The 27,508-nt window shown below is 54.3% G+C and overlaps 2 protein-coding genes across 2 annotated transcripts in view; both read left to right on the top strand.

Moving 5' to 3' along the window:
* SPSB4 (splA/ryanodine receptor domain and SOCS box containing 4) overlaps positions 1–26,745 on the top strand; it is a 68,479-nt gene extending 41,734 nt beyond the window's left edge. Inside the window, exon 3 of the mRNA XM_084901805.1 lies at positions 25,346–26,745. Within this exon, the coding sequence (XP_084757931.1) occupies positions 25,346–25,473 (128 nt within the window). The 3' untranslated portion in view covers positions 25,474–26,745. The remainder of the gene's footprint in view (positions 1–25,345) is intronic.
* CLSTN2 (calsyntenin 2) overlaps positions 1–27,508 on the top strand; it is a 908,802-nt gene that overhangs the window by 840,353 nt on the left and 40,941 nt on the right. The gene's annotated exons all lie outside the window — the stretch shown is intronic.

The raw sequence follows: 27,508 nt of genomic DNA, 5'->3' as shown, positions 1-27,508 counted from the left end.
CCACGTGGCCTAGCGTCCCTCTGTCCTCACACAGGCCATCCCTGGAGTCAGGCCGGGCCTTTGTTGGCCCTTGAACCCATCGTCTCCATTGTCCCTGCCCGACTCCCCCGAGAATGGGAAGCGCCACGGTAATTCTGTCCCGGGCTTTCCAACGACAGAGACCCACTTCCCGGGGCTGCCCACGCTTCTCTCCAGAGGCCCACGCCCCCCACAGTTCCCGTCTCCCATGGGAATGGCTCCTGAGGCCTCTCCCCTTCGACTTTCCGCTTGTCTCTCTGAGGAAGAGACGGGCCCCGTCTGTTAAGTGAGGAGGGGTGGGCTCAGAGGTCTGGAGGTAGTGCTATTTGGGAGGAGGGACTCGATGGAGAGCTGGGATGTAGCTGATGCCACAGGACAGAAGGCCTCTGATTGGGTGGCAGTGTGGTAATAATCAACAGTTAATGCCGAAACCGGTTTGGCTCAGTGGATAGAGTGTCTGGCCTGCAGACTGAAAGGTCCCAGGTTCGATTCCGGTCAAGGGCATGTATGTACCTTGGTTGTGGGCACATCCCCAGTAGGGGGTGTGCAGGAGGCAGCTGATTGATGTTTCTCTCTCATTGGTGTTTCTAACTCTCTATCCCTCTCCCTTCCTCTCTGTAAAAAATGAATAAAATATTTAAAATAATAATAATAACCAATAGTTAAAATCGTTGTAAAATAGAAAATAATAACATATTGTTGATAATAATGGTGACTTCTAATGAGCATCCATTGTCCTGGGACCCTGTTCTGAGCACGTTACACCCCTCACCTTAATTCTCACAGGAGTCACGTGAACTAAAAACAGGCGTCTGGGACCACACAGGCTGGGAAGACGGCCCAGGGCCGTCTGGTTCTCACATCGGCGCCCCTTCTCCTCCATCAGACCGTTAACTTACGGAGGAGCAGGTACTCGCCGAGTCTGGGAGAAGCAGCATTCCTCTGCTCCGTCCGTCTAGACCGTCACCGAGTGGTTTTAATTACGGCCGAGCTCTGATCGAAACGGTGTTTTCATAGCCGGCCGGACAGTTCCCGGCGCGTTGCGCTTTATTTTTAGTAATTTTCCCATTTCTTCTCGTGTGTGTGTGCTTTTCCAGGTAAACTTAATCACCTTGGTAAAGTGCCCCCAAAACCCGCTCGGAGTTTTAATTGGGATCGTACTGCATTTACAGATTATGCTATGGGATAATGGGTGGTTTTGAGTTATTCAGTACTCCAACCCAAAGCATAAAATATGCCTTTCCATTATGCAGGTTTTCTGTTACGCGCCTTCATATGATTTCAGTTTTTGCTCTTACGAGTCTCACAGGTCCCTCTTCATGTTTATTCCTCGGCATGCCATCCTTGCTGCTGTTGTGGGGAGAATCCTATCCCGCGTTGTATCCCCGGCCTCGTTACCCGCCCGGAGGGCAGCCGCTGGTGTTGGGTTGCCAGTAATTTTCTGCCTCGGTGCACGCTCATTTCTCCGGTAGGTTCCCCTCGGAGTCTCCCGGGTGGCCTGGGTCTGCAGTCACCGTCTGCCCATGAGGACAGTGCTGCCTGCTTTCTCCTCTCTAATTGTCTGGCCAGGACTTCCAGAGCAGTGATAAGTGGTGGTGGCATAATGCAATTTTTAATGACTAAATCCTGTGTCACCATTTGGTAATGTCATAATCTAATTAGCCCGCCTCCCTTTTGTGCATCTGGGCCGTTTCCGGTTTTCCCCTTTTACAAACCGCATTGCCACGGACGCGCTTGCCTTTGCCCGCTGTCCCCGCTCCTTACCTCAGCACGGCAGGCTGCTGGCGGTAGAATAACGGGTACCAAATGCCAGCGGATTTCCCAGACATGGTTTCTCCAGTTAGTTAAGGTGCCATGTCTGTTTTACAGTCTGGGGCCCTGGGAAGGGGACACCAAAGGTTTGGCTAATGCCTGGCAGCATCTCAGGATTGGGGGCCCTTCCTTCGGGGGGTTATATTGCGTGAGCTTGGTTGTTGGTCTTGTTGGGAAGGTATTTTATTGTGAACTCAGCTTTAATTATGAACAATGTGGCGTCAGAATGGGCTGGTACTGAAGTTGAGCCTGGCCTCCTGGGCTCACCTCAGCTGAATGCCTGTCACCATAACCCATGTGTATCTCCTTCAGAGAACCCCCTCGGTTAGAGGCCACTGTAAACCACACAACCATCAGGTATGCGCCCAGGCCCAGGCGCAGAAGCCACACGTCCGTGGCAGTGGCTGTGGTCTCCTCCTGTGGCTCCGATGGCTCTGCCTCTCTGTGCCGCCTTCTGCACACGCCTCTCTCTCTATGCTGTGCTTCTCCAGGCGTGTCCGTAGGGATCCTGTCCACCCAACTACACAGTAGTCGCGGCCAGGCCACGTCTTATTCTTCCCCAGTAGCCCTCACCTTTCCTTTCAGAGAGTAAACAGAGTATTATGGGTTGAATTGTGTTCCCCTAAAATCCATATGTTGAAGTCCTAACCTCCAGTACCTCAGAATATGACCTTCTTTGGAAATAAGATGAAATAACATGTAGTAAGTTAAGGTGAGGTCGTTAGAGGGGGCTCTGATCCAATACGATGACTGTCCTTATGAGAAGCGGAGATGGGGACACAGAGGCACGGACGCTGGGAGAACCCTGTGTGAAGGCAGAGGTCAGGGTGAGGTGTCTGCAGGCTAAGGACCGCCAGAGACTGCCAGCAAACCCCACCCACCCACCCCCAGAGCGAGGGGAGAGCACGGAACAGGCTCCCTCCTGGTTGGAGGAACCAACCCTCCCGGCACCTTGACCTTAGACTTGCAGCCTCCAGAACTGGAGACAGAGCATTGCTGTTGCTTAGGCCTCCCAGTCTGTGGCGCTTTGAAATGGCAGCGCCAGCTGACCGGGACAGAGGGTAAAGGCTCATGTGCTCAACAATAGAAAGCCATGGCCCCAGAGTGTGTGCTCAGAATGACCCGTCAGGATGGCATGGACAGGCGAGGCCAGGGGTGAAGAGGGGCCTGAGGGAAGAGAGTCTGTAGATCGGGCACCCTCGGATCCCACGCAGGTAATGCAGCTTCCTTCCCTGGGACCCATCGTGTTTCTTCCTTTCTTTTTTCTTTTTTTTAAATTTCTTTATTGATTAAGGTATCACATATTTGTCCTCAACCCCCCCATTCCAATCCACCACCCCAGCCCCACTCATGCCCCCACCCCCCTATTGTCCTGGACCGCTGGTTAGGCTCATATGTGTGCACATAAGTCCTTTGGTTGACCTCTCCCTTTTATCCCCACCCTCCCTGAGGTCCAACAGTCTGACCCATGGCTCCTGATCTCTGGGTCTGTTCTTGTTCATCAGTCTATGTTGTTCACCATTTCCCCTAGATGAGGGAGATCATGTCCTGCTGGAAATATAAGAATCGAAAATGAGACAAGCAATAATGGTTACGCTGAAAGGCATATGCATCCGTCTGTAGTGAGTTTCTTTCTGGGCCAACCCTTTCTTTAAAAAAAAATAAATAAATAAATAAAAATAAAAAAAAAAAAAAATATATATATATATATATATATATATATATATATATATATATTATTGATTTCAGAGAGGAAGGGAGAAGGAGAGAGAGAAACATCAGTGATGAGAGGGAATCATTGATCAGCTGCCTCCTGCACACCCCACACTGGGGATCAAGCCTGCAGCCCAGGCATGAGGCCTAACTGGGAATTGAACCGTGACCTCCTGGTTCGTAGGTCAATGCTCAGCCTCTGAGCCACACCAGCCAGGGCCACTGTGCTTGTTTCTTCAGGGAGTCAGAGGGCTGGCTTCTCACGACACCCGCAGCTCTGCCATCCAGACCTTCCGAGGCTGGCGGTGCAGGAGGTCCCTGTGGAGAAGGGTGGGACCTTAGAGCCCAGTGCCGCCCCCCGGAGACTGCCGCACCTCAGCAAGCCAGCCCTGCGTGCTCTAGTGGCCTGGCCTGGCCTGCGTGCCTGAGGGCCTGCCTTCCCTTCCTCCCTGGCCACTGCCGTCCGGCTGGGAGGCTGGGGAGGCCCCACTGAAGGCTCCAGGTCTGCCTGGACCCGAGGCCGGAAACCTTGTTTCCGTGGCAGCACTTCATCTGGAGCTCGGAGGGCCTCTGCCCCCCGCCTCCCTCTGCAGCTGGGCAGAGGCTTTGGGGCTGGCCACCGGAGGTAAAGCCCAGCTCTGCCACCGCTCCTTCTGCAACCTCAGCCGAGCTAGTCACACTCGCTGAGCCTCCCGCTTCTCATTCGTAAAATGGAGGTAACTCCCACCTGTCCAGGCTCTCCTGGGGATTGAATGATGTAATGGATGTGACTGCCCAGCATAGCTCCCTGCAAAAGCATTCCCGAGGTGATGGGCGCCGAGGTCCTTCCCACCTGACGAATGTTTCCCCCTCCCCTCGGCCGAACGACAGTGGCAGGAGGCGGGCTGCGGACGCATGCCCCTCTTAAATTAATCATAATGGGACCTGCATGTTCCTCTCCACTCCCCAGCCTCGCTCACCGGAGACTTTTTAGGATTTCCAGGGAGCGTCTCAGAGGGATACCTGTGAAGTCGATGAGCTCTGTTGCAGGCAGGCCCCCGCTCGAGGGCTGCCCCCGTGACCGCTTCTCCGCCGCACGCTCAGTGCCCTCCCCGTTAAGGCAAATCTAGGGAACCTCTACATTTAGAGGAGGAATTACCTAGCAAGGTGTCTGTTGTGGGGGGCAGGAGTGAGGAAGAAGGGATTCCAGGCAGAAGGAATGGCCTGTGCAAAGGCCCTGCGGTGAGAAGGAGTCTTGTCCGATCGAAGAACTGAAATAGCAGGTGGCACACATGGAGGGGGGCAGGAAACAAAGCCGGGGAGACAGATATGGTCTCACGAAGGTTGGAGGAAGCCAGCAGGAAGTAAAGCTTTGTGTGTATAAGAAGTTTGAGTGAGGGTGAGATTACAAACGCATTACCAGTGCCCACCGCCAGGTGCCAAAGTGAGATGCCTCCTGGTCAAGGTGGCTGCCCGAGGGAAGCATCACTGGGCGGAGGACTCTGCTTGGCAGGACTCATCGAGCCTCAGGGCAGCCGGGCTACCCCACCTGTGGGTCAGAGGCTACCCCCTCAGCCTCCCCCTCCCCCCGGGGCTCCAGGCCCTTCTTCCTGCTGTCCCTGAATGCTGATTAGTTGTGCAGTCACCATGCCCAGCTCTTTGTCCAGCCCCTTAGTTCCCAGGCCTTAAAAGAGGATTTACCGCGGCCCAAACCAGCCATAGTAACTTGCAAGAAATGGGTCCTAAGTAGCCATGCAATTCTGCGTGCTACATAAAGTTGTTGGACATCTCTCATTTCCCGAGAACCAGAGGTCAGACTATTTGTACTGAGGCTTTAGCAATCCCCACCCGTCCCAAAGGTGCATCTTCTGGAGACGGCAGCTGCCAGCACCCTGGAGCCACGGCCCTCTGAGCCAGCGATGAGGCTGAACCAGCTCCATTGCAGGCTCAGGAGGCCCCTCTTTTACGACAGAATTCATTCCAAAGCAACAACTGGTAACGAACGGTGCTCTCGGGTGAGCCACGCCCTGGCCACGCATTGCCCAAAACGAGTCATCTGGATCTTATTGCAGAGCCAGGCGGGGTTGCACACAGGGTGGGGACCGTGGGGCCTACTCATCACCCCAAGGACCCATCAGCACAGAAAGCTATTTGGCACCTCAGCTCCACACACCCCGAGAATGAATGAAGAGATTCACTCAGGGCCTTGAAAGGAACCCAGTTTCTGTTTTTGAAGTTCAGAAAGTATCTCCGACACTATTTACTGTTCATCTACACCCTACTTGAGTTTACGTGAGCGTGGCCATCTTCCTCCCACTGCTTTCGCCGAATAGAAACAGCAAATGAGAGTGGGGGCTGGGGGAGGGGGGAGACCAGAGGCCAGCACACCAGCTGCAGGCCCGCAGCAGGGACCACTGTCCCACACGGAGGGCACAGGACAGCGACAGCACGCCCGCGCTCTGCAGGCACAGCAGCCGGGGCTTTCCATTAAGGCACATCAGCCTGGGCCAGGGGTCGGCAAACTCATTAGTCAACAGAGCCAAATATCAACAGTACAACGATTGACATTTCTTTTGAGAGCCAAAAACCGACTTCTGCGCATGGGCCATGAAATTTCAATCATACTATACGTGTGCGCCCGCATGTGGTCTTTTGTGGAAGAGCCACACTCAAGGGGCCAAAGAGCCACATGTGGCTGGCGGGCCGCAGTTTGCCGGCCACTGGTCTGGGCCATTTGGAAAAGGGGCACGCAGCCCCCACCAAAGTACCCAAAGTGGCATTGCCTTTTCTAATCCTGAATCTTCGAAAATGGATCCCATTATGGGTAGGGTGATTGGTTTAAGATAAGGGCATAGCCCTAGGTGGCTTAGCGCAGTGGATAGAGCTTCAGCCTGCCAACTCAAGGGTCCCAGGTTCGATTCCGGCCTAGGGCACATGCCAGGGTTGCAGGCTGGATCCCCAGTGGGAGTGGTGCAGGAGGCAGCCGATCAATGATTCTCTCTCATCATTGATGTTTCTCTCTCTCTCTCCTTCTCCCTTTTTTTCTGAAATCATAAAAAATATTTTTAAAAAAGATGAGGACATAGTATCATTTCACAATATAAGCAGATATCAGATCACTCTGGTGTACCTTAAATGTACATGGTTTTATATGTCAATAAAACTGGAAAAAAAATTAAATTAAAAACAAAAGATGAGGACATAAAGCATTTTAGAAAAAATTTCACCCAAAGAGATCAAACTAAAAGTGGGTTATACTTAACAGGATAATTTTCCAGAAAAAAAGTCACTGATGTTGAATAAGCTCTTTCTCAACGTTTCAGATAAATGAGGTGTCAGTGAAATCAGTAACCTCGGCATCAATCAAAAGGCACCCCAAGGAGGGTGTGATTGATTATGTAACGAGGGGCACAGGCAGTGGGGGCCGTCAGCTCATGGGAGGGGTGCGCAGAGTCACCGAGGGCTGGGCTGAGGAGGACCTGGGGCGGGGAGGGGTAGGGAGGAGGTAGGACCGGGCTCCACGGAGAAGGCCAGGGGAATGGTGCTGTTCCTGGTCGGACGAATGGCAGGAGCAATGGCAGGGAGGCCGGGAAGCACTTGAGAAGGAAGTTTGTGGGTGGATCCCTGCTGGGGCCAGACTGTGACCCGGATGGATGCCCCACACACGTCTCCCGGGCGGCTGTGCTGACCAGTCCTCAGACGCCTCTCTGCGGGCCTCCCGGGCGTGCCCAGGAAGCTCCCTCTGCAGGGCGGTGACCGGGCTGTCCTGACAGCGCGGGCCTTGGGAGTGCAGGGGAGGAGAGGGCCCGGAGCGGCTCCCGGCCCCGTGGGCTGCGCACAGCTGGCCCGTGTCAGGCGGGCATCGGCGTCTGCAGACCTCGCTGCCCAGATCCAGGCAGGGCCGCCCGTCACAAGCGAGCCTTTGTGGCCCCGGCCTACGAAACCAGCCAAATATTTTCCCTGTCATTTTATGAGGTGCTAGCTCTGCCCATTCAAGCTGGGGAAAATAAAGCGTCACATAATTTGTTCCGTTAGAGTCCAGGAGGTTTGAAGTCGAGGGAATTCTGTGCCCCTGGAGAGGCCCGTCAGCCCAAGGGGAGGGGAGGTTTTCCCCAGGGTCCCCCGTCTGGAGGAGATGTGGGCAGCATCCAAGCCGGGGCAGATTTTACAGATGCAGAGAGCGAGGCCCTGAGCCTGGAGAGGCAGCCCGGGAAAGAGTGTGAAATGAGGAGACCCAGTTCCCTGAGAGTCTTTAGCACTTCCAGGGACCTGCTAGCCCCCGGTTCGCAGGTGAGGCGGGGCCCGGGAGCTCACAGAGAAAGGGGAGGAGGAGTTCTCCAGCAGAACCTACAAGGCAGAGAGGATTCTGGCCGGGGTGCGAGGTGGGGAGCTTTGTGGGGCCAGCAAGTGGGCAGCCATGGACGCTCTATGATTTATGGCTTCCCAGTGAGTTCCCAAACCCCTTCTTACTGCCGATGGCCTATCACTGAGAAATAGACCCGCTTCCCTTTGCCTCTAGTAATGTGTCCTTTATTGAGCAGTTGCTTATACTACTTCACTAGGTACCACACTTATTTCTTCACCCAAGATGCATTGAACCCCTCCTATGTGCCAGTCCCTAAAGGATGTAACCCTGACATTCTCCTTCACAACAGCCCTATACCGAGTGTCAGTGAACCTATTGGTACAGGTGGGTAAGCTGAGCTCCTAGAGAAATAGCTTGACAAAGACATCCAGCTAGTTCATGGCAGGGCTGCTTTCACGCCCTCATAGGCAGGGTTAGAAAGAGGCAAATAATTAGGAAAGAGACAGTGTAAATAACCCCAGTTATAATTCTTTGATTTTTCTCCAAAGTTATATTTAAATAAATCATAATTTTGTATATAAATTATCTTTTGAGATGAATAAAGATCCATTTTCTTAAAAGGCAATCCTTGGCCACAACCTCAATCCCACACCGCGTGCAGTGACTCCACATCGCCACCTGGTGGCAGAGCTTCTGCATAGCAAGGGAGAGAGAGATTGAAAAGAGAAACGCAGTCTTAACCAGAGGACCGACCACTGTGGGCGCCCGGAGGGAATCCATGTTGGAAGTGAGAATCCGGGACGCTGGTCTGTCCTCTGCCTTCGACTGGCCACACTGCCAGTATGCCAGGCACTTCAGCTCTCTGAGAGAGTGGCAGACCCTGGAGCTCCCTTCTAACCAAACACCCCCTGACTCTGTTGTCATTCTTAGGCTGCATTGAGCTTCCACACACCAGGGTGTCTCCACCAGGAATTACTTCTGATCAGACTCCAAGAACTCAAGTCCAGGGTCTAGAGAGCGTCCTAGCACAGAGGGGTGGTTTATTACTTGTATTCTCTTGTGTAAGAAACAGGAAATCTTACCCAAAATGCCTATGTTGATAAAGGGGATGCATGGAATTTTTTCACTAACTAGTCCTGGGGCGAATCTGGCTTGAGCCTCACCTGTATCCAGGATTCAAACACTATTGTCAGGATCTGGTTTTTCTCTCTCTCTCTGCATTTCTCAGCTTTTTCATCCTTTGTGTCTCGTGGTGCCTGAAGGGTACCTAATAGGGCCATAGGTTCCCATATTGTCAACCTACATGAAAATAAAGACTGTTTCCACACTGATCCCTAGACCTCCCCTCCCACAGAGCGCCACGCAGAAGGCCCTCTGACACCGATTAAGGATGGGACCCCCAGGGTCTACTTTCTCAGGCCCAACGTGACTGTGAGGAGCCCTGGGCCCACCCCTTCCCTTCTCAGCCATGAGGAGTAAGCATGCTTTCAGCAGCTGCATCCAGCACAAGTTCTAGACTGCATTCTATTGGGCCCACTTGGGTGACATAACCCACCCTGAACGTGGCTCTGGATTGGGAAGTGCTGATTGGCTAAGCCCCAATCACAGGCTCCACCCCAGGAGCTGAGATGGGGCAGTCTCTGGGATAAACACCCTCCCCAAGGGAAGTATAATAAAAGAGGCAAAGGATGCTGGAAGTGAAACCATCAGAAATCCATTAGTAACTAACATAAGGGTTAATAGAGTGAAAGTTTACAAGTTAAGGCTGTCCTGATCACAGCGTCACTGTATTCGGTCTGGAAAGTTTTCATTCGGTAGCAGAGAGAGGGGTTGGGTGTCATCTGTGTCCTGTCCTCCCCACACGCCATCCCCAGGGGGCAGTCTGGCTGCAGACACACTTCAACAGTGACCTCATTTCAGAGTCCTGGAAGAAGAGAGATTTCCTTAGGTTTCTGGGTTTACCCATGGGTGTGTGTCTTACACGTAAATCTCATCCTATAACCACGGGTGCCTCCTTCATTCCCTCCTCTGGTCTCTGACCTTCACTTGGGATTTTATTTATCTAGAGTGGACTTCTCTGGCTGTTTGGCCCTGTTTGGGTTGGTATTTAAAATTCCAGGTAGATTGTCCAAATGGGCAGGGCCTTAGGGACTCTGGTCCACGCCCCTCATGCTGCGGACTGGGACCAGCAAGGGTCAAGGTCTTGCTGAGGTCCCACAGCCTGGCAGCCCCTTCCCATGGGCGCCTCATCACCATGGGATTCCCGAGCTAGCCGGCAGTAAGGCTGCCCAGGTGAAGGCCCAGAAGGTACCTTTGTGGCGAATGACCCACAAAATGCCATTATCCATCGGGCAGAGCAGTAGGGCGGGCCCCTCACTGCGTGCGTTCATTGCTGGGTGCAGCCCTTCCTCCTAGTATTTAGCTCGGGCGAAAGTTAAAAATGGATTTCCCCAGCATATTCAAATGAGGCTGAGGCAGCAAGTGGTATGAGAGCAGAGACTTGAATTTCCGCGGGTGCACTGCAAGGGAGTCATCTGGAATGGATGCTCTGTGGTTGCGGTCCTTTGGGGGTGCAGAGCGTTGTACCGAGCAGCACTAGGACCCGGTGAACACCCTGGAGTCCCACCAGGGCCCCCGCCTCAGATTGCTCCCAGTTTACTGGGGGAGCCACACAATGAGCTGAGCACTAATAAAGGGCCATGGGGAGGGAGGGAGGAGTGCAGTGGAGAGAGTGGCAGGTGTTTGGAGCAGCTGTGGCATCAGGGAAGCGGTCCCAGAAGGAGGGATATTGGAGTTTGATCTAAAGATGTTACCAGAAAAGGCATTTCTGGGGGGGGGGGGGGGGGGGGGGTAACAGCCTGTGCAAAGGCACGGAGGCTTCCAGACACATGGCCACGCTCAGGAGACCGCAAGAAGCTAAGGAGCACATGGGCAGAGAGTCCTCGGCGAAGAGATCAGTTCATGGAAGGGTGACCCGTTGGTGTAGTACAGTGGTCGGCAAACTGTGGTGCGCGAACCACATGCAGCTCTTTGGTCTCTTGAGTGTGGCTCTTCCACAAAATACCACGGCCTGAGCGAGTCTATTTTGAAGAAGTGGCGTTAAAAGAAGTTTAAGTTTAGAAAATTCGGCTCTCAAAAGAAATTTCAATCATCGTACAGTTGACATTTGGCTCTGTCGACTAATGAGTTTGCCGACTACTGAGGTCATTTATTCATTCATTAAAACCTGGGCCTTTTGAAGTCCAGTATTTGTTAAATTTAGGTTGCATTGATGTGAAATACATTCATAAGCTTAATTAAAGCACGGCAGTGACAAGTCTCCTGCCCACCCAGTTCCCAGCCACCCGGCCCAGAGACAGCAGATGCTGTCAGATTCTCGTGTTTTCTTCTCAGATATTTTCTGCAAACACACCCATGGCAGCATTCCCCCACGCCCTGACGGGCGCCTTGCTTCCCTCACTTTCCGCGTCTTGGGGGTTCTCCGTTCTTCTCTGCAGAGGTGGGGTCCAGTGGTCGAGCCCCAGCTGTGCATGAAGAGCTTAGAGACCCTCCCGACCTGGCCCCTCCTTTTACAGCGGAATAGACCAGAGGCCCGGAGAAGGCGGGAGCCCGCCAAGGTCTCCTAGCTGGTCAGTGACCAAGCTAGGACTCAAGCTCGGATCTGCTGCCTCTCACATCTGCCCAGGGCCCACCGGGCCCCCTGCCTTGCCTCAGTAGCCTTTGGTTGGGAAAGGAGATGGGTGAGGCTGCCATTTTTTGCAGCCGCTACAGACTGCAGTCTGCTCATCCGCCAGCCTCTTGCTGTGATCCCAGACTTCACGGGAACCTTTACCAGTGATCCCACCCTCTCCCCCCTTCTCTTTCCTCCTCCTCAGCTTCCTCCTCCCCACCTTTGCCCTGTGTCTAACCTCAGCCCCATCCCTATCCCAGCAACTGGTCACTATGACAACCAGGGCCTTCCAGGTATTTTATTTGGAGCCCCAATTAAGCAGGGCAGACTATAGGCTGGGAGCCTGCGGGGAAGTGTTTTATGGCCTGTGAGAGCCCAGGTGCTATTTATAGCTCCCTAATCAGTGTTGCTAAATGGGGTCTTAATGCAAGTTCTGTGGCAACAGAACGTTTTCATCTCTGAGAGTCTCCTCCCCGGAGCCTTCCTCCCTCCCTCCCTCCCTCCATCTGTCCGCCTGCGCGCCCCGCCTAGCAGCCCTTAGGAAACGGGGCTTCCTCTGTGCGCAGCAGCTGTGTGCAGGCTGCCTGGCCCTCCGGACAGTGGGCCCTTCGGGGTCCCGCCTTTGGGGATATTCGGACCACGCTGTCACATCCTGGGATCCTCAGGTTTGGGATTGTGTCCCCAACCTCCCACCATCTTTCTCGGCCTCTTCATCAAAACCAGAGTGACATGAGGGGCATGAATGACTGAATGCATGAGCAAGCATTCACATTTTTGTGGATGTTGGAAAATCCTTTCCACTAATACTGCGTGGGCCAACGAGCAGTTTCACGCATTGAAACAGAGCAGCTTAACTACCCTGTTTCCCCGAAAATAAGACTGTCTTATATTAATTTTTGCTCCCAAAGATGCACTAGGTGTTATTTTCAGGGCATGTCTTATTTTTCCATGAAGAAAGAATACGGTACACATTTATTGTTAAATGAAAATAAAGGAAATTTATTACCTGTATACGGTACGGTAAATTAATTTTCATTCTGAGACAGAGCCTAGGGGGGGCCTTATTTTCGGGGGATGCCTTATATTTCACTCAGAAGGAAACCTGTAAGTAGGTCTTATTTTCGGAGGATGTTTTATTTTCAGGGAAACACGGTATAACCCCCTTTCCTTACAGCTGGGAAATTCTGGCTGAGAATGGGAGAGGGAATTAACTCATCTCTGTTGCCAGGCGCTAGTTAATGTTGGAGCTTCACATGTGCCCCCTCACTCAGTCTTCACATGACTTGTTATAGAGCATAGGCCAGGTCTTGCTGCAGTAACAGACAAGCCCCAAATGGCAGTAGCTTCAAACGTTTGTTTCTGCCCTTGCTGCATGCCTATTGCTGGTCAGCAGAAGGCCCGATTGTGCAAGGTTTGTGTCCGAGTTTTAGGTCTAGGGCAGGAGGAGCAGTCCCCAGTGGTCACTAATGGAAAATAAAAGGCAGTTATACGCCTACCGGCTCCTAAATTTCCAGTTGAAGTGACACACGTCACTTCCACTGACATTTCTCCCACCAAAGTCAGTCTTGTGGCCACACCTACCTTCCAGTGAACGAGGAAGGTAAGCTGACCCTGTGCCCGGTGTGTGAGAGCTGGGATATTTGAGAAGAGTTCTAATGACCTCCACGGAAGCTGAGGGCCTCGGGGCTGAAGATTTGCCCAAATCCCACAGCTCCTAAGCGGCAGAGCAGGGATTAGAACGCTCAGCTGTTTCCCACAGAAATCCATGCTCTTCCCCCGTGTAAGGACGTGGTTATAGACACAGGTTCTGGAACAAACTTCTGGCTTGAATCCCATCTCCAGGATGATTCTCAATAGGCAAGTCACTTAGCCCAGTGGTCGGCAAACTCATTAGTCAACAGAGCCAAATATCAACAGCACGACGATTGAAATTTCTTTTGAGAGCCAAATTTTTTAAACTTAAACTTCTAATGCCATATCTTCAAAATAGACTCACCCAGGCCATGGTAATTTGTGGAAGAGCCACACTCAAGGGGCCAAAGAGCCACATGTGGCTCTCGAGCCGCAGTTTGCCAACCACGGACTTAACCTGTCAGCGTCGTCCATCTGTAAAATGAAGGTTCTCGTGCAGGACTGTGTTCTGAAAACCAAAACTTTATTCCTAAGTTTGAGCCAAACTCATTTGGCAGCCGCACTCAACCTGAACTGGTGTAATGCTATTTATAGTCATTTCTTATTTCACTCGGTATGAATATTCATGGGTTTCACTATAGAAATAGGAAGGTGTTTGATTGCACTGCCTTGGACCACTGGGATGTTATACAACATATATATATATATATATATATATATATATATATATATATATATATGGCCTATGCAGCCAAATTGCTAAGCCCCAAGGTTTTGGATAAGGGACTGTGGCTCTGTAGCATCTCTCTCACGGGCTTGTAGTGAGAATGGAGGGAAATAATGTGTCAGGGATTTGGAGTCCAGGGCCCAGCACGTAGTACGTGGCTACCCGAGGTTCCCAGTTGGACTGATGAGGCAGGAGAGCGGCGTGGGCTGGGGAGAGATTGCCACGAGAGCGGAGTCCGATGCACGAGGAAGCAGAATGCTGCGGTTTGCACCTGACTGCAATCAGCATCTCTCTCTGCTTCCTGGTCAGTGCGGGCTGCTTAGGGCCTCAGACATCCGTGAGTGTGTTTGGGGAATGACTCTCTCACTGCCAACAGGATGCTTGTGAAGGTCCTCGGAAAAGACAGCATGCTCCGTGAACCTCAGTTGTTCTCACACGGTTAGTTTCAAAGCAAGAGGGGGAGCACTGCCCAGGCTGGATGCTGAGAACCGCCCTGGGAGGCCTCAGGGCGAGAGGGGGTCTTTGCACAGAGTTACGGGGATCGCAGCTGGAGTTGGCCACAGTGAGCAGGTGCCTGGATCTGGGGGAGCCGCGCCTCTGTGGTTGGATCAGAGCTTCTGGCAGATTCTGAGGTTGAGCTGCCCCCAAGTGGGACGGCAGTTGCCGACTCGCCATGAAGGTGGCAGGTGATTCACTCCGGAATAGAAGTGGCAGTGGCAGCCCAAGGCTGTGTCTGGGCCTGGGAATATTTTATTTGGCCACACTAAATTAAAATAACCTGGGCAGCACATACAAATCTTTGATTCCTGGCCTTTTTTTTTTTTTTGAAAGAACAGGGCATCTGTAACACAGGCCCACCTTCCTGCTTGGAGCTGAGTGGCGGCTCCTTCTGCATGTCCTGTGGGGACCACAGGCCCACCCTCTCCCGTTGCCCACTGCTCACACTGGCTCCTTGTAGTTACTTAGGTGGCCTGCCCAGCCCGTAGGCATTGGAGTCTGCAGCCTCTGGTCTAAAGTCCAAATGTATTTGTAATGACTATAAGTTATTTTCGTTATTTTCATTCATGCACTGGTCATTAACTTTAAATATATATATATATATAGTTATTGATTTCAGAGAGGAAGGGAGAGGGAGAGAGAGCTAGAAACATCAATGATGAGAGAGAATCATTGTTTGGCTGCCTCCTGCACAATCTTCCCCTCCTTTCCCCGCCCTTTCCTCCCGTTTCTCTCCTCCCCCCCCCCCCGCCCCCCCCCCCCCCCACACACACACACACATTGGGGATGAAGCCCACAACTTTGACATGTGCCCTGACTGGGAATCGAACCTTGACCTCCCAGTTCATAGACCAATGCTCAACCACTGAGCCACACCAGCCGTGCTGATCATTAACGTTTTAAAAAGTCTCCTAAAACAAGGAACTCTTGGCCTTGAAACTAGAAGTTGAACTAGAGCAGCAGTTCCCAAGTTGGCTAGCTGTTTCTCTGTGGCGTGGCTCTTTCCACGCCGAAAAGCCTGTATTTGCCGACTTCCTCAGTCACCTCCTCTCACTCCCCCTCCTCCGGAGCGCTCCCTGAGCACAGCCTCCTCTTTCCCTGAAGCTGCTCTGCTGAGAAAACCTGGCAGGCTCCGTCCCAGAATCCCGTTCACTTATCAGTTTTGCTTAACTTCAGAGAAACGAGCTCCCAGCACCCTCCTCTGGGCCTGGTCTGAGCTCACACTTGGAAAGGTCAAACAAACACAATAAATCCATTAGAAAGCCTTCATATGAAGCCCCAGGGGCTCGTGCTGCTTAGCAAGAGGCTGACCCGGTGACCTTCCCCAAGTGGAAGGAAGCGTGCCTGACCTTGGCCCTGTGCCCGGCAGCCCCGATGGGTGGGATGAGAGTGAGGGCTGCGTTAGCCACGGAGCCTGGTGGTGGCCTGGAGGGAGGAGACCCCTCACAGTCCAGGGGTCTTCAAACTACGGCCCGTGGGCCACATGCGGCCCGCAGAGGAGTCTGATCCGGCCCGCCAGGTTTTTTGGGCAGTGAGCGCAGCCAAGGTGTTAGAGTAGGAATTAGTAGTTCATATAGTCCGGCCCTCCAGCTCTCTGAGGGACCGTGATCTGGCCCCCACTTTAAAAAGTTTGAGGACCCCTGCCTCACACCGTCTGCACGGGCTTCCTCCTCCTCTCCAAACTCTCCGGGCCAAATGCCCGTCAGGACCGGGTGGGCAGGACGACCCAGTAGTCACTGCCCCCCACTGGGCAGGGTCCTTCGTCGGGGCCACTCACGGCTGACCTGCGAGCCCAGGGCAGGGCTTTGCTGGGTCAGGGGCCTTTGTACACAGAGGTGAGCAGCACGTGGAGCCGGGCTGAGGGGCAGGGGCTGGGGCACTGGGACCGAGCGACAGACGAGTGGGGCCGGGGAAGCTTTCCTCTGGGGTGACGGTCCCCCCGCAGTCTGGTGACAGAGGGTGGGTCCTGAGCCAGGCTGCCCGGGTCCCAGTCTCCTTTTTACCCCTTCAGCGTGGTCATGGAGAGACTTACCTCCTCGTGCCCCGGTTCCTCAGTCTGTACAGCACGTGGGAGGTGCTGTCTGAGTCCCGGCTGCCACTCTTCCCATTATAACCTCTTACTATTGCCCAGGGGCCCAGTGAGACCACCTGCTTCTGATGAAAAGATGGGAAGGAGCACCCTGTACCGGAGCGGAGGCTGACGGGCAGAGCTGGAGCTGGGACCCCACAGAACAGGCCTCGGACCCGGCTCCCTGACCCGCTGCTCTGCCCCCCTCGGGCCTCTGGGCGGAGTCACCTGAGGCTGTGGACACAGAGGCGTCCCGCTTGGTGTCCTGCCCTCAGCTCCGCACCAGCCGCCTCTGCGTTCACCTGGTCCTGAAGGACCGACTGCGCCGGAACAGCGGTTGTCACGTCCTGATCGCCCCCTGTGCCGGGTGGGGACCTGGCCTCTGCCCCCGTCATCCGGGCACGTTCCCCCAGGATGCGCCCGAAGCCTCTCCAGGTCTCGCCGCCGCCGGCTGCTGGCTGCTGCCCCTGGCCCGCGACACTGTCCCCTGACAGCCTGAGCGCTCAGGCAGGGTGACTCCATTCCTACTTATCAACGAGAGTTTAACTCTCACCCATCTTCTAGCCATGCTCATGTTTGAGGCAAATTGAGACCAACTTTTCTCATTCACTTTCTCTCTCTCCCTCCCTCTCTCTCTCTCTCTCTCTCTCTCTCTCTCTCTCTCTCTCTCTCTCTCTCTCTCTCTCTCTCTCTCTCTAGCTGAACCTCTGATACACAGAATTGGGCTAAACATAACCCTTGGTTGTGATATCGTCTCACAGTCGGTGCCATGTGCAGCCCCTAATTTGCTATTGATGTGTTTCCTTCTTTACAATTCAGCGCCGCCATGACTCCACCCCTGAGCCCCAGGACCAGTCATAGACCTCTGTGCGCCTCCCTCCTCATCCCTGCCAACACCCACCCTCCGCTCAAGACAGCCAGGCCTCTGAAGTTCCTGCTTGCTTCCTTTGCTTGTTTCCTTATCGATGTTCCACAGTTAGACCTGTGTCTAAACCACGCCGTGCTTAGTTCTAGTTGTTCTAGAATTTCCCAGCAGGTCCGTTCCTGTGCCAATACCACACTGTGCTCATTGCTGTGGCTTTAAGTAGGTCTTGCTCTCTGGTAGGCAAGTCCCGTGGCCCCACACCCTTCTTCTTCTTCTTCAGAAGGGGATGCTCCAGGAGGAACAGGGGGCCCATCCCTGAGGGCCTGCCCCGGGTGGGACGAGCACCGACTGTCTGCAGGGCTGTGTGCTCCCGCCCCTGCCTCCCGTGTCCCACGTGCTTCCTGCAGCATCCGCACGGGGCCAGGCTGTGCCCGTGGCCGCAGAGGCAGAGAAACTTGTCCCGCGGTGCAGGGTGCGCGCCCGCTCGAGGCCCCTCCCTGAGCTTCTCCTGTGACGAGGAGCTGCCCTCGTCCAGCCACCGCGCAGCCAGCAGCGGGATGGGCTCCAAACCGAAACCAGCCGGATTTTCTGGGAAACGTTTCCGCTGAGTCAGGAGCACCTTCCACCAGACGGAGGGACTGGCACAGTGTTTCCAATTCTGCCCGCGGCCCGGACCTCGCTGGAGGGCTCTCCGGCTGCCGTTGCCTCTGTGGAGACGGGGCTTGCTGGAGCCGCTGCCCCTCTCCCAGCCCCGGCCCCATGGTGCCAAGGCAGAGCCACAAGGGCTAGCTGGCAAGGACAAGAGCCAGTGGCTGCCTGTGGCAGCCCGAAGTCTCCAGGGACCAGACCACACCAGCCGCGGGGCAGGATTCCACGGCGCCTCGGGGCAGTCAGGGAGCTGTCGCAGGTCCGGGCAGGGAAACCACATTTCCTGAACTGGAAATAAGGTGATGACGTCTGAGCACCACGGGACGTTTCCGGCTGGGGTTGTTCCACAGCCTTCTCCCGCACCACCTCCTCCAGGAAGCCCACCTGGCCTGTGCCACATACTTGGGAGCCACAACCCTGGGTCCCTAAGGCTCAGCTTGTAGGGAGCAGCTATAGGATTAAGCCTCGGACTGACCTGTGGCAGGGCCACAAACAAGTCCCAGCCTGGAGGGCAGAGCTCTCCTAGCATAATTAAGCCTGACCTTGTAGCCCTCGCTGATTCCTTCCTAAGCAGCTAATGGGCTGTGGGAGGTGCAGCAAGTGTTGCCAAAACAAGAACATTTGTGTACATGTTCGTCTACCCTTGTTTTAATGAGTCTATAAAATAAAGCATTCGGCTTGCAGGCTGGACTTCTCTGTGTCCTCATCCAAGCATGGGAGATCCGCTCTGCCTGTCTTCTTTAATCCTTCACCACCTCTCCTCGGGTTCACTCTTGGCAGTGTTGGGGCAGCAGATATAAATAATTCTCTCTTTTCCATGACCAGCACAGCTACAGAGAGGACAGGAGTCCTGAATCGGGGTGACAGGGGATTGAGAAAATGAAAGAGACAGCTACAAAGACAGTAGGGAAAGCTGGTACCGGGTGGGACAGCTGTGCTCTGATGGAGAGACAGGGACCCAGAGCTGATATATATGGCGCGTTTATTTTATACAGGAAGATACCAGAAAGTTTTACTAAAGTTTAAGATAAAGAAAACACGTGCATTCTTGTGGGTGGGCCCAGATAATTGTGTTTGTTCCTGGTGCCCGGCTGGATGTAGATAATGAAATTCACCCCCCAGACCTGAGCTAAAGGTCAGACTGACAACATACCTGCCTGTGGCAAGGTATGTTTCCAGGGCATGGCTCTGCCAGGCACCACTAGAATCAGCTCAGGGGCCTTTCCCAGGTGCTCTCTAATCAGCTAACATTTATATCACTGGCTTGCCATCTACTTTTCATGGACATGTTGACCTAATCTGTGATTTCTGCTCTGCCGAGTGTCAGCTGGTGGCCAGGACCCTGCCTCTTTTCTGCCGAGCCACTTGCCCCACTCCAGCACTGTAGTCCTGGGAAGGCAGGCAGGCCGCTCTGCCAGCTGTTGGCCTAGGCTGGCCTGAACCAGGGCCGCCAGCTGTGTGGCAGGTTTGAGGAGAGGAGGCCCGGAAACGGAACCAAATAGAGATAACCTGAACTCAAGGGGCTGCTGTTTCCACTTGTCCAGGCCCCAGCCCTGTGCTCCCAGCCACTCACTGGCCACCCCATCAGGCCTACCTGCTCCAGGCCCTGTGTCTCTGGGAATAGTGTGTTGTTCTCCTGGGTGAAGAGGGAAGGTGGAGAAATGGAATGCTGATGGATTGAGCAAAAAAAAAGAGGGCTCTGAAGTCTCGAGGTTTCTGTGATAGAAAATAGGGTCACAGTGGGGGTGGCTGATCCAGTGGTCAGAGACTAAAGCACTAGAAAGGGCATTTGGGGGTGATGTTGACGTCCGTGTGTGGCCCAGAGAGAGGGTCACTGCGGGGAGGAGGAGGGTGTCTGGAGGATGCGGCAGTCCACAGCCAGGAGCCTGAGTGATAAGAGGGTGTTTCTGTGGAGGAGTCTGTCCAGAGGTCGAGGCAGGTATGGTGGAGAGGGGGCCTGGGAGGCCAGGCCAGAGCCCTGGCTAACCGGGATCAGAGGTCAGTAGGCAGCAGCAGTGAGGAGAGGGAGAGGACTGAGCCGAGTGGTGTGAGCTGTGGAGGGGCTGGGATTTCTCACAAGCGGATGGAGGCGGCTTGTGTGTGGCAAAAGGAAGCAAGGAGTCCGGCCCCACCTCCCTCAGGAGCCCGCCTGGCACATGCCACAAGCGCGGGAGCCACAGCCTGGGGGCACAGACAGCCCCAGAGAAGGTGGAAGGGAGAAGGAAGGGCAGCGGAGTCCTGGGAGAGAATGTGCGGTTCCGTTGAGGTGGACGTGGAGGCGCTCTCAGAGATGCGGAGGTGCAGTTGGCACAGTGGGAGATGTGAGTGGTGGGGAAGCTGAGGGCGGGGCCAGGTGAGGGCGGGGCCAGGTGAGGAGGCACAGAGTGTTGGGGGGAGGGGGAGGAAAGGGTGGGCAGGAGGGCTTTAGAGAAATGAAGGCCACTGTGAGGAGGCTCTTCCAAGCATCAAGGCCTAATGGATCTTCCCATCATTCAGCGACCGTCCTTCTCTCAGTTCCACTGACTCTCCCCTTTCTCGGCCTTTGCTGCAGGAGCTTGGGGCTTCTCCGGGCCCCTTTGGTGGGAGCCGTGCTCACCCCTGGGGTGTAGGGCTACCTGTCCTCTGCTCGGTATCTCCACCCTCCGGTCCCATCCCGACGTCTAGCCTGCCAACTGCCTTTTCTGCTTCACAGCATTGTTCTCAGGGCCTTCACACACACACGCACATGCACACACACACACATGCACACACGCACACACGCACACACACACACATCTCTTCTGCAGGTTCAGGGACAGGCTGGGTGGGAGGGGCACAGCTCCCCCAGTTCAGGGGGCATTTTCCAGCACTCCCTGTCCTGGGTTCTGCCCTTTTGGAGATCCCCGTGTGATCTTGACTTGCTCACTCTCAATCCCTGGGAAACATGAGGCCCCACCTGGGCGCTGGGGACCAGCTGGGCCGATGACGCTGGTCGGCACAGCGTTCATCTAAGATGCTGCTGTGTCCCACCTGTCGTCCCCACCCTCTTTCCTCGGGAAATGGTGAGGCTTGTTAAGAGAAAACTCCGAATGCTTTCTAGCCGTGAGCCAAGGTCTCCGTTGGCCACGCCAGGGCCAACAGGCACAGGGATGCTGTAGCAGAGAGGTGAGCGGGCAATGATACACGTGTCCGTTTGTGTAGGTACCTCAGTGGCTTGACACCTGCCAGGTGCAGGCCGAGGGCAGAGGAGCCAAGTCACTGGGGAGGAGGAAGCACTTGATTTGGGTCCTGAAAGAGGAGGCAGGCCCGGCAGGCCGTGCAAGGCCGGAGTTCCAGCCGAGGGAGCTGCAGGAGAGGCCCAGAGGCCAGCGGGCAATTCCGTCCTCGGACACCGAAGCCACGGGCTGTGGATAAGTGACTAGCGATGTGTCTGACTCAAAGAGTGTGTGTGCGTGCCCACATGTGTGTCTTCTCGTTTCTCTTCCTGAAAACAACAACAGTGCGCGGTCTACTTAAGTTCCGACTTCAGGGCCGTTGCTCAAACCTTCCTCCACCTGCTGATCATTGTCTTCAACCGCTGCAGAAGAATTGCACCTCCTGACCTTACAATGTTGATATTTTTTTCCAAACTGTAAACGCAGGGGTGGATACAGGGTGGGGACTCCTGTCTTAGCATCTCCCCACTGCGTGCAGAGGAGACTAGGAGGGGCCCAGGGAAGCAGCCGAAGCTACCGGTCCCAGTACTCAGACCCAGTGCCCAGATCTCCTCGTTCCCGTCACAGTCATCGACCATCACAGCCCGACAGGCAACGCCCCTGTTTTACCGCCTGCACAACAGAGCCCTGGGAAGTAACGGGGCTTCCTCGGGGCCGTGCAAGGGGTAGTGATGGGGAATCATGGGAAATAAAGGACACCGGAGGACTTTGGAAATGATCGCCTGGTGATATTTTTAACACGGAACCAGACATCCAGCGCCGGCTCCAATAAATCTTCAGCCGGAGCATAGCATCGTCGACAATTAGCATGATGTACCGAGGCGTCTGTGAGCCACAACAAGCAAATTATGACTATTTTTAAACGTACTTCCTAGGCTCATGGCATGAAATAAGAGACTGCCTTTCAGGGAAGGAGCATGCTCTGTCTCGCCATCGTCACAATGCACGATGGGGGCCTCAGCTCTCCCCACTCCACGGAGGAGGAGAACGTGGCTCCAGGAAGGGGAGCCAGCTCTCTGGCCACTAGTGGTGGGAGCGGGAGCCAGGATCCCAAGCCAGCTCCCCCGCTTCCTACATTGCCCTCCCTGGCTTGTGTTGTTTCCATAATCAACCGGCAGGGAGCTGAACGAAGCTCTGGGCGCAGGGACTCAGTGTTTTACTGTGAAATATTTTTTTTAAGGTGAAATTTATGTAGTCATTTTATTTATTTATTTATTTTTAAAAATATATTTTATTGATTTTTTTACAGAGATGAAGGAAGAGAGATAGAGAGTTAGAAACATCGATAAGAGAGAGATATCGACCAGCTGCCTCCTGCACACCCCTTACTGGGGATGTGCCCGCAACCAAGGTACATGCCCTTGACCGGAATCGAACCTGGGACCCTTGAGTCCACAGGTCAATGCTCTATCCACTGAGCCAAACTGGTTTCGGCTGTGAAATTATTCTTGACATTTATTCAGAAAGTGTACTCATCTCAGGTGAGTAAGCTTGATGGTTTTTACAAATGGAATGCACTGGTACAGGCAGAAATCAAATCAAGGGGAGCAATACCAGCCCCCCAGGAGCTCCATTGTGCCGTGCCCCATTCCAGCCACTGCTCTCCCCACGTACCCCTGCCTGACGTCATCCCTCTGTGTGTCCTGACTTGGTACAGATAAAGTCACACAAAATGTACTTTTCTTTCATTCATACTTATGTGCGAGAGATTCGTCCATATTTTTGCATGCACTTGTGGTTCCTTCATTTTCATGGCGGGTTGGTATTTGACTCTGTGAAGATACACATTTATGTTGACATCCCACTGTTGGTGGATGGTAAAGTTGTTATTTGCAGTTGGTTACCTCCATGGGTATCCCTGTATGTGCATTTGGGTGAGCATGTGTATACCCGGGAGTAAAATTGCAGGCCATAGGGTTCAGCTTTAGGAGATGCCTCCAGTTTTCCCAAGTGGGTGTGCCAGTGTATCCGTAGCATTATGAGAATTCCCGTTGCTCCACATCCTCACCAACACTTGCTATTGTCTTGTTCTCGTTTTAGCCATTCTGGTTGGCATCTCGGAGAGTCACAGTATAGCGTTAATTTGTATGTCCCTGGTGGCTCAGGAAGTAGAACGCATTTTCATATATTTATTGGCCATTTGGATATTCATTTTTGCAAACAATGGTTCTTTTTAAATTTTATCTTTAGTCAGAAAGCTTTCTGAGAATGCCTCTCATCGCTTTGTTGATCATTTTGTTAACGGAAGAAACATTCAGACCTGTGAGGCATTTTTTTCTGAGTTTATCTGAGCCAGACTGTCGACAATTGCCAGGAAGCAGAATCTCAGTGGACGGAGATAATGCTCCGGAGATTGGCAGTTTAGCACCTTGTTTTTCACATTACAATCCAAAGAGGAGACATAAGTGGGTTACACAGAATCCACTGGTGATGGTTTAGGGAGGCGGGAGAAAGCAAAGTGGGGAAACCGCGGGGATTGGATAAAAATTAAAAATGATAGACACTTCTTTTACTTAGCTGGGCACAGGTCAACGATTAACTCGATGACAATGAGGGGATTTGTGGTCTCCACAGAGCAGTGCCTGTGCTTTTGAGGGGCCCAGATAAAGGAAAATCACTTTGACATTCCAAGCTCCCATAGATAGAAAAAGACAATAGGCCCAGTTGAAGTAAAGATTAACCTTTATCAGGGGAAACTCCGGCCAAGGACATGACCACTCGCCATACATTGCTTTTTAATTTTAAAACTTTTCATTTCAGACCCTCCTTTGTGGGTACTTCAGGTCTCTAAGTCCGCCAGGCCGCCAGGCAGGCCTTCCCTGAGCCAGTCGGATTAGCATGTGGCCCCTTCCGCCCACCATTTCTAAACCTCGGTATCTGACAGCTCCGGGAAGTTCCAAAGCCGCGGTGGGTGAGGCGGAGGAGTCGGCGATGCTGGTGTCCTCCGAGCTGGGAGCTCCGCAGCGGCACCAGGGCTTTCTCTGTGCGCTGGGGGTGGCCGTGCCCTGCGGTCATGGGAATTAGGAGCGGGGATTGATATTTCACACTGAGCGCGAAAGAGGTGCTCTGAACTGCAGCCTCTCGTTTCTCTCTGCCTTTGGAGTCTGGGCTCTGGATTGATTCCGGTGATGGCGGAGGAGTGAAGATAAAGGGCCACCTTCCCTCCCATTCAGCTCCTCATCAGGCAGGGAACTCACAGGGAGCCCAGCGCGCTGATAAGGCTGTGCATTGGGGGAGGGGCTGGAGGGGGGGGGGGGGGCGCTGAGGACCTAGGATGTGCCTAGAGCATTAACGTGATGCAGAAAGCTTTTAAGCTCGGACAGCGATTATCAAACTTTAACAGCTCAATTCCTTCCCCTGATATAAAATGCAAGCCCATCTCCCATCAGAAGAGGAACTGCTTGTCTGCCAGCCGGAGTCTATCCTGTAGCAGGCCTCCCCAGCTCTGCCTCACCAGGGCAACCAAACCAAGGCCTGGGCCTGAGGAAGACAGTAAACGCCAGGCTTGGAGTTTACGGAACCTCCCACGTGCTGAGCACTGAGCTAAGTTCTTTACACTTTCTAACTCATTTAACTCTCACCACACGCCTCCCGTCCGTTAAAACATGCCCTGTTCTCGGTGAGCTTACAGGGCAGGAGAGGAGGGAGCCAGGACAAGAGAGCTGCCAGTCTGAGCAATCTGTTTCAGTAGCTTCCAGCAGCCACAGAGGAGATAACCACAAAGGAGGACGGGTGGGGAGAAGGTGCGAGATGGCCGGAGCAGCAAGTCGTCAGTCCATTCATTTAACCGGTGATCGCTGGGTCATCCCGGCAACAGGCTCAGCGGGGGCCTGGCACAGATGAGTCAGGGTCACATCCTTTAGGAAGTTCACAATCACTCACTCATCGTTAAGTGAATGAAACGGGAAAATCCTTGCTGTTTGTCTGAATGGAGGAAGAGGGCACGTCCGGTCGGGGTGGTGCTCGCTGCCAACAGACCCAGAGCAGGGACTGACGCTTCCCGAGCTCCCACTGCATTCATTCTGTGGCCCGGGCCAGGCACTGTGCACCGGTCACGTCCTTCCATCCCCGCCGCAAACCTGCGAACTGTTGCTCCGCTTTACAGATGGGCCGGCGGGCAGGTGGGCGGTGCACAGCGGGCAGGTGGGGAGGACGGGTGGGGAGAAGATGCGAGAAGGCACTGGCGAGTCTCTAACCGGCTCCCCTCTCTTGCAGCCGAGCCCCTGCCGCTGATGGACCTGTGCCGGAGATCCATCCGCCTCGCCCTGGGCCGCCAGCGCCTGCAGGACATCGGCTCCCTGCCTCTGCCTCCAGCTCTCAAAAGCTACCTGCAGTACCAGTGAGCGGCGCTGGGGGCGCTGGGGGCAGCCGTGGGCCGCGGGCCCGGCCGCCCCTTCCGCGGGCGCACAGAACATTCACAGGAAGGCGTCTTTCTCACCCCGGTGTCCCCAGAACTTTGTTCTCTGAAAGGCCAGTACTACGCGTTCCCAACTTTGAAAAATGAATGTCTGTTGCCAACAGTATTTGCTGCCTGAGAAGCAGCTCTCCCCGAGTCCCGCCGCCTCCTGGAAGCCGCCAAGCCCCCGGGGAGGAGGCCCGCCCGCCCGCTGGACTCCGCAGCCACCGGATCGGATCGGATCGTATTGATCCAAGAGCCTGTTTCCATATTCAAGAGAATGAATAAAACATTGGGGCAGGAGACTCTCTGTGGTGTGCCCGGAGCAGACAGACAGGGCCAGCTGGGGGAGAAACTGCCCCTGAATAATGAATGATGACAGCAGCCACTGGGTCCCCTCCGGGCCCTCACCCCTGGCAGGGCAGCCTGATACGCTAGGACTTTGCCCCTTGGAAAGGGATGCCCCGAGGCAGAGCTGGCAAGTGGCCCGAGCAGTGTTTAGCCGCCCTCTGGCTTACCTCTGAAAGTCGTTTACTTACCCCTGTCAACTGCCTTCCTGCCCCACACCCACCCACTGCACCCCTCACCCCCCCTTTGCCCCAGGCACCTCTTATTCAGGGAAGCTGAGTCTCACGAATTCACCCCAGGGACAGAGTGTTTATTATTATGTTACGTAGCAGGTGCATTGTAAGAGAGGAGTATGAGGAGTGAGGGCAGTTACTTAGTCCAAAGGTGCTAATGGGGAGGTTGGGGGCATTGCAACCCCCTAGTGGATGATGCCCAGGGGTCTCTAGGCAACCATCCACTCAGGATGCAGCCCGGTTGCCACAAAGCTTTATTTGAGCAAATTATTTTTTCACTTTAGGAGACGTGTACGAGCTTGTCTGTTTCAAAGGTGTGTGTGTGTGACGTGCTGTTTATTTATCAGCGTGGGGCCCGCGGGGGCAGCCCTGTACCTGGAAGGGCGGACGTGGGAGGCCCCTTCTTCGCCTGCCCCAAGCCTGGCCCTCTCCTCCCGGAAGGATGCTGCTGCTGCTGAGACCGCCTCCTCTGGGCACATCTCGCGAGCGTTTCCGACGCTCCCTGCCCAGGCTCCTTTTTAACTGGAAATTGTCCCAGCAGTGGAATCTCAGAGCCCCAGACGGCACTGCCGCCCCCACTCTAATGTGAATTTGACTGATGAATGAGGAACGTTTCTAATAAAGTGTGTCATTCAGTCCTTCCGCTGTTTATTCATGCTTCTGTCAACCTGGCTGATCTTCCCCAGACACTCAGAGGCAGGAATGCGATTCCCTCTCCCTGCTGTTCTCGTCTCTGCTGTCTTGTCCCCACTTGAGCCCAAACTCTAGCCACTTGGCAAAGGCCTGCCCCGGAGGAGAACCGTGCCCGGGTCCCGGGCCCATGCGAAGCTGGCTGTGCTGGTGGAAAAACAGGGCGAGCTCCCGAGGCCAGGGCTGTGGTGTCCGAAGGGCAGCTCTGCAGGGCACACAGGGCCCAGCAGGGCAAACCCTGTAAGACCACCATGTCACAGTAGGCCCAATGGTGGGGCTGGGCGTGACTTTGGAAGTGCACCTCGTCGCCACGGAGCCGTGCCGATTGCCGAAGGGTTCGGGTGTGGCTTAGCCAGGCTCCAGGCCGGAAGGAGCCAGTGGAGACTGAGGGACGGGGCAGGACTGGCACAACTTCCACTCAGCCGTATGGCCCAGCAGCACGCACTGTGCCAAGAGGATGAATACCGAGGACCCAGCAGTGATGCAGACACGCCCCATCCCCAGGGGTGACACACTGCAGCCAGGTAAAATGAGAGGGAGCTCACAAGGGCCTGCATGGAAGGCTTCCTGGAGGAAGAGGCGCCCTCCACACCTCCTGCTTTAGGGAAGACCACTTAGGTGAGGGCAGACCCAAACAACCAGCCATGCTGCACACCGCCAGGGGCCGTGTTCTCCCCCCTTCTGACCTGGGCTGGAGGCTGTGCTCAGCCT

The sequence above is a fragment of the Pipistrellus hanaki genome (genome assembly GCF_964339955.1).
Source record: "Pipistrellus hanaki genome assembly, chromosome: 13".
Lineage (NCBI taxonomy): Eukaryota > Metazoa > Chordata > Mammalia > Chiroptera > Vespertilionidae > Pipistrellus > Pipistrellus hanaki.
This window is presented reverse-complemented; position numbering and strand designations above follow the sequence as displayed.